We start from the raw sequence: 11,699 nt of genomic DNA on the forward strand, positions 1-11,699 counted from the left end.
TAGAGTTATGTTTTAGCAAATTTTTGCCAACTATAGTACCAAATGATGTGCTTCATCATATATTCCCTCTGTATTTATTTAAGGGATACATTTGCTTTTTTTCCGGCCGTATTTATTTAAGAGATACACTTGTCATTTTTAGTAACTTATCAACCCTACCATCTAATTAAATAATCTATCTTTACCCCATCCCCACCCCCATCCCCTAAAATGGCATGGTCCCTACTTGTTTTACTTATTAAAATATCTACCCAACCCCACTTGTTTTATTACTTATTTCATTCAATTCTTTTTCTTAATACACGTGTCCGACCAAGTGTATTTCCTAAATAAATACGGAGGGAGAGTACTAGCTCTCCTTTGTATTCCTTATGACTTGGAGAATATTAGTACTCTGTATTTTCCAAAATTTGTAATAAGGAGATAAGAAGCAAAAAAAAAGAAAAAAGGTGAAGAAAAGTAAAAGATAATCAATGTTACTTTGCATTGTCAAAAAGAACAAGAATGACTCATGAAAAATAATGATATTAACAGGAGTAGAATCAAAGAAAATACATTCCTCCTTTTCCCTTGCCTAACTCTTAAGTCTCTCTTCCGAATCTACAATAAAAATGGCGTACAATGTTTCTGTAATCTAATCTAATTTAAAGCACCATCATCATAACAATCAGAATCAATGAAGTGATTGAGAAACCAATTGAGGGATATCTTTCCTGCAAATTCACACAGAAATAAACGTTAATATGATTCAAGTTTACGCAAATTAGATCATTTTTTTTTTTTGGTTCTACTACGAGGAGTTCCCACCGCCTTCGGCGAGGTAATCTCCCGTGGGAGTTTCGCAAATTAGATCATGAATACAGGACAAATGCACTTTTCATTGTTATGTCATGTTCTTTTGTATATGCATTTTCGTGACTTGGTATTTAATTAATCAATAATTTAAATTCTACTCAAAATGGCAAACACAAAAATTCGTAAGAATAAAAAAAGTTGAAGCGAATCTATACCAATCTGTCACAGACACGAATCTATACTTTTACAGTTCTTTTTAGTGGGGTGGGCAAGATGAGGTACACTTTAACAATGAAGAATCAAACAGAGCAATTATTTTAATTTATCTTAAAAAAAAAATTGAAGAAAAAGCGTACCGTTGAGGAAGAAATGGAGAGATACCCAGAAGAGGAGGGACCACCACCACTTCCACCACCACCAGCGGCGGTTTCAGCAGTAGAAGGAGGTACATAAGCATCAGTACCACCACCAGACGCATTACCAACAGCTTGAATAGTAGGAAACCCTAACGAATAAGCCGGTGTACCATCTGGTTTAAACAACCCATAATTCCTCTCAGAAGTTGGCCCAGGCTTCAAATTCTCGTTAAACAAGGCGAAAACGAACACATTCAGATCACAGTTTGGCTTCATTGGCGTACCCTTTTTCTGCGTCGCCAAAAGCTTAATTAGGTTTCCGTTATACTTCTTAGCGTTTTCCGGGGTGGCGCCGACCTCGTCTTCATCTCCTTTAGACGGCCAACCAGTTTCCGACACCTGTACTAAGATCTTCTTGTTGAAAGTGGGGCCCATGGCGGCGTATACGGCGTCCACCTGAGCGTACAACATGTTATCATAATGCAGGCTAGAATCCGGGTCGACTAAAACTTGCGGTGTTTTCGCCTGAAAGAGAACATAATCCAGATTCACTTCTTCTGGGTTTCCTTTATAGGCGAAATACGGGTATGCGTTTATCAAAAACGGGGATCCAGTTTTGGCGTGAAATGTCAGTATCTGAGTTATACAACCGGCGACGTCTTGCCGGAAACTGCCCGCCGACGGCGGATACGATGTGTCGAGGATTGCGAGATTGTGTGCAGTAGTTACCCACACATTGCGATCCAAACCTAGGGTTTGCAGCGCGGAATGCATGTTCTGCATTGCCGGTAACAAGCTGGTGGTTAAAGCGGTGTCGTTTAGAGCAAGCACTTCGTTTCCGATGAGGATGCAGGTGATGTTTGTATCAGGAAGATAGCTCTGAACATTCTTCTTAACCCAATCAATGGCTTGTTTTGGATCTTTTGCCATTTGTGGTAAGTCGCCGTTGCCGACGGTGACGGTGAATTCGATTCCGGTGTTGGCAAATGCTTTGAGTACTTTCGGGTCGGCGTCGTAGAGCTTTACTTTGGTTGCTCCGATTGCTTTCACTAGTGGTACTACTTTTTCTGGGGAGGGAAGATTGTTGGCGATTTGGCCGTAGTTTATTCCTAATGACACCACTCTAACTGGCATATTACCTGATTCAGCAAATAACAGAGTAAAGGGTTAGATTAATTGCGATTTAAATTATGAAAAAAACGAGTAAGAATTAAGATTAATTACCTGAAAGAAGAAGGATTACTGACAAAAATAATGATAATGAGAAGCATGGTGGTGATGATAGTGATGAATGTGGGGAACTTGTGCTTCTTCTATCTCTGCTGGGGGATTCCATTACTAGATCTCTTTGCTTACAACAGAAAAAATGAGTTTGCAGGAATTGTTGACAATATTAGGCGGCTGAGAGAGTTGCAGAGAGAGAGAGAGAAAAGGAGGTGAGGAAGAAGAAAGACAGAGGAGCTGCTTTGGTCTGCTTTAGTAGTGTCTGTTGACAGCAGAGTGCAAGGTTTAGCAGCTAGTGTTGATTTGATTCTTTCTCTTCTTGTAAATAAATAATTATAGTTGGTGTAGGAGATTATAATAGTAAGCGTATCCTGTTTAACAATAAGCAATGTGGAGTGGAGTAGTTGTTAATGATTTGTATTAGTTATGTATGCACAAGTAAGTGTTCGGTAATTAGCTATTAGTCTACTCCGGTTTTAACTTTATGACAAAGCAATCGGTAGAAGGTATACTTATTTGTATGTATCTCTACGGCTTTACTTGTGTCCGGGTCGTTTAGAATTTTTGTCTTTTAAAAATCACGTTTTTATTGTTTAAAAGTATATATTTACCGATTAAAAGCACATTTTTATAAACAAAATAACACAAATGCTTTAAAAGAACATATTGTTCAGTATTCGTACAACACAATCACTAAAATATAAACAATATTTTCTAAAAAAATTGTATGTGCTTAAGCTGTAGAATGTGTTTTCAAACCGCAAAAATGTGCATTTAAACAGTAAAATACGGAATGTTCTTTTAACCCGGTCGCATGTAGAACTACATACATACATACATCCGGATGTATCTTCTAATTTGTGATGATCAAGTGGTCATTTCCTCTCTTACCAAAAAGTCATCTTATTATCTCCGTCAAAATTAGCTTATTGGACTCAAACCTCTCTACTTCTCTCGACCAACCACTTCAATTAGAGGTTTGACATACTCAAACATCTCATTTCGCCTTAAACCTTTCTCGATTTATTTTGTTCCCCAAACAACCCCTTTTTCACAAATTCCAACTTAAGGAGTATTACACTTTTGTAGTAAAATATGTTTAATTTTTGTTCCATAGAGCTAAAAGCCATGCCTAGCAAATAAGCAAGTAGTACTCATAAAACATTTAGGGATACCCTGTTTCTTTTTTACTTTTTCAACTTTACCATCTTTTCTGGATTCCACTCCCATCTCAAAGCACCCAATGCTATCACCCCAATTGATATTTGCTGGCAACTTTGTCAATACTTTATTTTTTTTTTCACTACACAATACACAATACACAACAATATCATCCGGTGTGTATTTCATAAGTTCATATACTTCTTATGTGTTTGTTGTCTAACTTGTTCAAAGAATACACTTATTAGACTTTGTACTCTTATCTGTTCTGGTTTGATTTTTCTAGTTTTTTATTGGATTTGATCTGATTTTTCTTGATCTTGTCTGGTTCAGTCTTAATGTTTTATGTGAATATTTTTTTGCCTTTTCTAGTCTAATATGTTCTGATTTTTCTGTCTTTTTTAATAAGCAATGAGAACAAAGTGAAGAGAACATACTCTTGCTATTCTTAACTTGGACGATACCATTGTCTTTAAAACATTTGCATGTTTGTTCATGCATAATACACCTGGTTGAACCGAGTCTTGATATCACGATTATGATGTTTCAAGTAATGGGTTCGTGGGCCCACACATATATACCCATGTTGAGAAAGTTAAAAATAAGAAGGGGAAGAAGTTATGAGCATCAACCAAGTGTGCGTGAATGTTTGAAGTGACAGCTGACAGGTTTCACATGGGGTTACACACGTTTCGAGTTATTATCATTTGTATGTTGGAGTAATATGATTAAATTCATTATCTGTTTCTTTTGCTTTGGTTCACTGTGTTTGATTGCGGCACCAACGTTAACTTAATTAAGCTTTTTTATAAGCAGAGACGTGACGTACCTGCAAAGTAACCTTTTTTCTCACACCAGCCCATCTTTCTTTTCATATTTTCAAGCCGACCTTGTTCATTCACTCTAATTGGAGTAGGATGGGAGGATAAATGATAAATGATAAATGATAAATGATAAATGATAAATGATAAATGATAAATAAATACTTGTACGATTTTAATTGATAATCGTGGACTTCTGAATATAATTAAAGGTCGGCCGGTCGGATCGACCCGTCAAACTCAGTGATATGTTAATAGTGTTTAATAGCAATATCAGTGTCAAGTTTTAGACTTAAACTAGTTTTTGGGTCCGGGCAATGCCCCGGGTTACTACATTAATAACACTTACATGTACTTTTTTTTTTGCAATGATAACATGAAACATGTAGGATCTTTTACCAAACTAGCTAATTTTACAATTTTATTTACCAAAATAGCTACTTTTAAAATCTATTTACCAAATTAGCTACTACGTATAATTTATTTACCAAAATGACTATTTTCATTTTGTGGCAAAAACAATTAAACTGGTTTTGTTTGGTGCATTTTTTTAGTATAGTTAACCGGCTTTTTGGGGGTTTAGTTATCTTTTATTTTTGTTTACTTTATAATCCCAATTAATTTTTCTTTTGAATTTGCCCATAAATAATATAAAATATTGCTCTTGATGGTTTAATTTTGATACATACACGATACAGCATAGTAATACTTTAAGTTCATTTTTTTTTACCCATTTTAATATTTTAATTATGTTTACTTTTTGACAATATAAACTCCAATGGTCGGAATTTTTTTATTATGCATGCTTGTTATGACGCATTATCTTCTCAAGTTACACACTTGCTACATATTTCTTGCTCCAATGATAAGTTAATTATTAATTAATTATTTTAATTAATTTTTATTCAATTCATAGTTTCAACTTAATAATGAGAAATTACAGTAATTTAAAAAATAAAAAATTACAATTGAGTATAGTAAGATAGTGGTCCGACTTGTAGGGATAATAGACGCAAAAATTTGCATTGTTAGACGCATTTATTGCACGCGTTATTTTTCTCCTTCATGTCACTTTCACGCACACGGTTTTAGAGTATGTTAAATTCTTGGTTGATCGAGTTTGCCAAGCAAATTCGTTTAACACAACGAATTCGCGTAGCTAAGAGATCGGATTAACAATATCTGCAACAAGGTTCAACTAATTTCTTTATATTTGTAATATTTGCGAGCAAGTCTTTTAAAAACTTTGAAGTTGCTAAGAGGCTAAAAATATAAGTAAATTGTCAATCGGTTCATTAATAAAAAAATTCACATCGGTTCACTGTGTAAAAAAATTAAACAGGTTAATTGGTTTTAAAAAAACTCAAACCGGTTTATTGGTTTTTAATTGAAAGTAAAAAATTAGCTACTTTTTTTTTGAAACTAATTAAAGAATAGCTACTTTGGAAAATACAATTTAAAACTAGCCGTTTTGGTAAATAAAATTTTAAAAGTAGCTAGTTTGGTAAAAGATCCAAACATGTAATAGCCTAGTGGTAAAAAGTTTAATGTTTAAATTCAATGTCAAGGGTTCAAACCTTATGCAAACCAGGTTTACATATTTTTAATATATATGAAGATTACATAGAGCGAACGACCCGTAAGCAGAGCGCCACATGTCACGTATACTTTCTTATAGACGCCTTTTAATATATATTATAGATTTTGCACATGATATATGACTCACCTAATCTTAAGATCAGACATATCAGTTTGTAGCGTTAAAATGGGTTAGTCTTAACAAAGTCTTAAACCGAGTCTTGAAAAACTAAAACTCAACTTAAGACTCAATATGTGACTTAAATAAAAATAAAATAAATATAGATATATCATATGAGATGCTTTACATGAGTTTGATTGATGAATAGCTAAATTTGGATGAGTTTGAAAAAGTCTTAACAAAATTTAATTAAATAAATGTTTGTGAAAAGCTGACATGGATATGTATTAAAAGTCTTAAGATAAGACTACGTTGATGTTGCTTTTAGATAGTGTTCTCTTCAGCTGAATTTGACTTATCTTAACTTATCTTATCTTATTGTTTATGAACTTATCTTATTTTATCTTATTGACCATTATCCTATCTTATCTTATCTTATATGAACTTATTGACTCTTATCCTTATCTTATAGTATTACCTTATGTAATATTTACCTTACCTTATCTTATTGGCCCTTATTTTATCTTATCAGACATAAAATAAGTGAAAATAAAGTGAAGAGAACAAAGCCTAAATATAAAAGTCAAAATGATGCATGTATTGAGAAACACAAGGAGTATGACAACACAATAATAAATAAATTTAAAAATTGTTGAATTTGATTTGTTTGTTTTTGCACCTATGTAAAGCCTACAGATGTCAAAAAATAACATGATCTAACCGATTTCTGACAAAAATCGAAGTGACTTGAAAAACTCTCATAAGCACAATGATCCCGCATAACTACATTATTTGATTATCGGAAATGATAAAGGTCGCAATATGCGACCTTTAAGCCGTGTCACAGTGGTGACATGGCACGCCTATGTGTCATAAATGTATTTGGAAACTAAAATATTTAGATTATATGACCTATTATACATGTCATAATAATGGTAGGAATATCTTAATATTCTAATTTACAAATTGAATAATATAATTTTTTATTTCAGAAAAATAATTCTAATTTGTATAGAAAATTAGAAAAAATACTTTTAATTATTTATATGATTAATATGATATAGGAAATTAAAATAAAAAATACATTTACTAATTTATACTTAGATTAGTAAATCATTACAGGCAATAGGTCATATAATCTTAACCTATGAGACTGTTGGCAGAAGTTCATTTCAATGAGAGGCAACCTATGCGATTACATGCAATCATTACAGGCTACCAAGGTTAACCGTACATTAGAAAATTACATGTTATAAAATGGTTGTACATTTCATAACGCAAGGAAGCCTGTAATGATTGTACATTTCATAAGGTTAACCAATTAGTAAATGTAATGATCGTTCCATACAGGTTACCAAGGTTAACCGTACATTAGAAAATTAAAAAATTAGGAAAATGATTTGTCTTTATTGGTTTACTGGGTTCTTCTTCTTCTCTAGATGGGATGATGATGGTGTTGTGAGAAGCGAGAGAGCAATGGACGCCTTTAGAGAAATGATAGATGATTGTGGATTGCATGATTTAGGGTACAGAGGCTCCATTTTTACGTGGCAACGGGGATCGGAACCTGGGCATATTATCCGAGAACGGCTCAATCGGTTTCTTGCAGGCACGGAGTGGGAAGACATGTTCCCATAGACTATGGTAAGGCACCTTCCCATATACTCGTCGGACCATGCACCGATACTTATGAGTACTGATGCTAGACCAAGACAGTCAAATAAAATGAAGAGGTTTCACTTTGAGGCTTTGTGGTTAGCAAGCGATGAATGTCAAGGGGTGATCAAGAACGCGTGGGAAGGGGGTGGGAGTGCGTCTCTTCCCACTCGAATAGCTCAGTGTGCAGAGGAGTTGAGTAGCTGGGCAGAGGCTAGTTTTGGTGGAACAAAGAAGAGGATTCGGGAGGCGGAAAAGGAACTAACAATGTGGCAAAGAGGTGAACCAGATGCAGTGATGATACAAAAATGCAGTGAGTTATCAGAAGAGCTTGATGAGTTACACAGGAAAGAAGAAACTTACTGGCATGCGAGGGCACGTGCCAACGAGCTTCGTGATGGGGACAAGAACACCGCATATTTCCACCATAAAGCAAGTTCGAGGAGAAAGCGCAATCAGATTGTAAAACTCAAAAATAAAGAGGGCGAACTGAAGTGTGGGGAAGAGGAGTTACAGAAAATAATTGAGGCCTACTTTGCGGAATTATTTACATCAAGCGAACCAACTAACTTTGATGATGCTACTGCTGGCCTGTCCGTAATGGTGAATGAGGAGATGAACGTGGCCCTTAATGTGCTCCCAACTGCAAGGGAAATACACAATGCTCTCAACCGAATGCACCCCAATAAGGCACCGGGAATTGACGGTATGCACGCTCTCTTCTTCCAAAAATGCTGGAATATTGTGGGCACGACGATTGTAGCTTTTGTCCAAAATTGGTGGGAAGGTACTGTAGATATTGTTGAAATTAATAAAACATGTATAGTGCTCATTCCTAAGTGCAGAGAACCGTTACAGATGGGTGACTTTCGCCCCATTAGCCTGTGCAATGTTGTTTATAAAATCATATCTAAGGTCATGGCGAACAGGTTGAAGGTAATCTTGCCGGAACTTATTTCTTATCATCAGAGTGCATTCGTCCCCGGAAGGCAGATTACGGACAATGCTCTAGTTGCCTTTGAAATTTTTCACGCAATGAAGAGGAAGGGAGAGGGAAAGAGAGGTACAATGGCCTTGAAGTTAGACATGAGTAAAGCGTATGATCGTGTGGAGTGGACGTTCTTAGAAAGAGTAATGTACAAAATGGGGTTTGGTGATGAATGGGTTCGAAGGGTAATGGCTTGCTTGAGCAGCGTGTCCTTTGCGTTCAAGGTAAATGGTAACATTTGTGGTTCTGTGGTTCCGTCCCGAGGGCTAAGACAAGGTGATCCGATATCCCCGTATTTATTTCTTTTGTGTGCGGAGGCTTTCTCATCTCTAATAAGCCGAGCTGCAGTGAATAAAGAAGTGCATGGGGTGATTATTTGCCGGGAAGCTCCTAGAGTGTCGCACCTATTTTTTGCCGATGATAGCATTTTATTTGCTAGAGCCACTTTACAGGAGTGCTCAAAGATTGCCAGCATTATTGACATATATGAACGTGCATCTGGTCAGAAAATTAATTTTGATAAATCCGAAGTGTGCTTTAGTAAGAACGTTGAGGGAACAAGAAAAGGGGACATTCTGCGGGTCTTGAACATGAGAGGGGTGGATAGGCACGAGAAGTATTTGGGGCTCCCTACAATCATCGGAAGGTCAAAGAAAGCGGTGTTTGCATGCCTTAAGGATAGAATTTGGAAAAAGCTACAGGGATGGAAGGAGAAGTTGTTGTCTCGCCCGGGAAAGGAGGTGCTTATTAAGGCGGTGGCTCAGGCGATTCCCACATATATGATGAGTATTTTCCGCATCCCGGATGGCTTACTTGAGGAGATGAACTCACTGTTTGCAAAATTCTGGTGGGGGTCGAATGACACAAGACGTAAGATGCATTGGTTGAGTTGGGAGAAGCTATGCCTTCCAAAGTCTATTGGGGGTATGGGTTTCCGGGACTTAAAAACGTTTAATCAAGCCTTGCTTGCAAAACAAGGCTGGCGTCTAATGTGTAATACCTCTTCACTGGCTTACAAAGTATTAAAGGCGAGATATTTTAAAAACACTGAGTTCTCTGATGCAGCGCTGGGTCATGACCCGAGTTATGTTTGGAGGTCTTTGTGGGGAGCTAAGGCATTACTGCTGGATGGGACCAAATGGAGGGTCGGAGATGGGTCACAAATTAAAGTATGGGACGAGGCTTGGTTACCTGGTGAGTCCTCCTCGATCTGTTGTACCAACTCCGAATGTCAACAGTCCTGCTGATTTGTGTGTTGGAGATTTAATTGATAGTAATGAGTGCACATGGAATACGGATGCCCTGAAGTCTGAAGACCCATTTTACTGACGAGGATATAGAGTTAATCAAAGAGATCCCCTTAAGCAATAGACGACCTCCTGATGCTAAGTTCTGGTGGCCAACGAAGGATGGTAACTACACAACTCGGTCGGGGTACTGGTTGGGTAGACTTGGCCACTTACAGGGCTGGGCACAACACTATGGGGGTGATAACCAGTCAGTGTGGAAGGTGATATGGAGTATTGGTGGACCGCCGAAGCTAGGCCATTTCCTGTGGAGAGCTTGCACGGGCTCTCTAGCTACTTAAGGGAGGTTGTTCGAACGTCATATAGCTGATTCGGGTATGTGTAGCTTATGTGGGGAGAGACTCAAGAATCTATCATTCATGCAATCTTTATGTGTCCCGAAATCGCTACAGTTCAATCAAGTAGTAAATGAGGCACCCAAGGACTCCTTCATGGAGCTATTTGCCGGGTTGCTTTCCAAGCTTGATAAAATCGAGCTACTTTGCTGTGCAACAATAATGTGGTCTTTCCGAAACTCTGTAATATTTGGAGTGCAACAGGGGGTCGTGGGTTTTCTGAAGCTGGTAGGAGATTATGCAAAAGCGGTTTTTGGCCGCGCTGCAGGGGTGTCTGTTCCAACAAGGTTGGGCTGGCAAGTTCCAGAACCGGGGAAGGTGAAAGTTAATGTGGATGCCGCAGTGATGGTGGAAGGAGTAACTGGTTTGGGTGCAGTGATAAGAAGTGATACGGGGCAGATACTAGCAGTAGGTGTAAGGAGAGTCAAGGCACGCTGGAAGGCTGACTTAGCTGAAGCTATGGCAGCTCGATTTGGTCTGCTGGTGGCCCGTGACATGGGATACAGTGAGATAGAATTTGAGTGTGATGCTATCAATGTGGTGAAATCCATAAGAAACAGGAGCTTCGGGAGGACGCCACTGGATCTCATAATAGAAGATGCTCCTCCTTTAGTTTCTTTTCTTGCTCACATATATGTACGTAGAGGTGGGAATGCTGTAGCCCACTTAGCAGCTAGACTAGTACCTCCTAATGGGGATATGATGAACATGTATTCAAAGATTGCATCCCGCAAGGTATTTCAACCTTGGCGGAGCTCGATTTAATAAATTAACAAGGCAGCTTAGCCTTTCCCTCAAAAAAAAATATGGGATGATGATAATGGTGCCACTAAATTGATGTATTTTTTTAATTGCACAAAAATATATTATTAAATTATAATTTTTATTTTTTAATGTGTAATTTATGAGATGAAAGGAAATATATATTTACTATCAATATAATAAATATTTATTTCCTTCTTTGTATTGATTGCCTTATTTATATAATTTCATAGTAAAAATATTGATTGATAGTAAAAATAAATTGATGACGTGTAGCCTACATTGTGCTTATTTGTACCAATGAAATGCCGACATGTAAGATTGCGACAACACAATGTTGTCGCAACTTGCGACCTATATCATCGCCCTTTGATTATACCCTAATCGATTATATCCGACCCGTAACCAACCAATAACTCGATTTGATAGTCCTACTCAAGCCAAAGCAGCCGCTTTCTGGTTTGCCTAATATTCCGTGAGAGCGTACATGCACCCGCGGAGCGAGCTCACGTTGGCTTCTTTCTTAGGTCAATGTACTTATTGATAAGTAATTTTAACCAGTGAATTTTAGAAATTGGAAATTCTAAAAGCCCAA

The 11,699-nt window shown here is 37.2% G+C and overlaps 1 protein-coding gene across 1 annotated transcript; it reads right to left on the reverse strand.

Moving 5' to 3' along the window:
- Positions 1-467: 467 nt before the first annotated feature.
- Positions 468-2,815, reverse strand: LOC110796045 (glucan endo-1,3-beta-glucosidase 11). Its single transcript, XM_022001076.2, has 3 exons — positions 2,376-2,815; positions 1,152-2,290; positions 468-713 (listed from the first exon to the last, which is right to left on the reverse strand). Exons 1-3 carry the CDS (start codon positions 2,485-2,487, stop codon positions 645-647), a joined length of 1,320 nt encoding a protein of 439 aa, XP_021856768.1. The 5' UTR covers positions 2,488-2,815; the 3' UTR covers positions 468-644.
- Between the last annotated feature and the right edge of the window lie 8,884 nt (positions 2,816-11,699).

This window comes from Spinacia oleracea, chromosome 6, assembly GCF_020520425.1.
Source record: "Spinacia oleracea cultivar Varoflay chromosome 6, BTI_SOV_V1, whole genome shotgun sequence".
NCBI lineage: Eukaryota > Viridiplantae > Streptophyta > Magnoliopsida > Caryophyllales > Amaranthaceae > Spinacia > Spinacia oleracea.

Bases quoted from the DNA above. Each gene is read 5' to 3' on its own strand.
- LOC110796045 (XM_022001076.2), bottom strand. From the start codon at position 2,487: ATGGAATCCCCCAGCAGAGATAGAAGAAGCACAAGTTCCCCACATTCA. The intron at 2,291-2,375 runs GTAATTAATCTT...TTGCTGAATCAG, and splicing joins AGTAATCCTTCTTCTTTCAG to GTAATATGCCAGTTAGAGTG. The intron at 714-1,151 runs GTACGCTTTTTC...GTGAATTTGCAG, and splicing joins TCTCCATTTCTTCCTCAACG to GAAAGATATCCCTCAATTGG.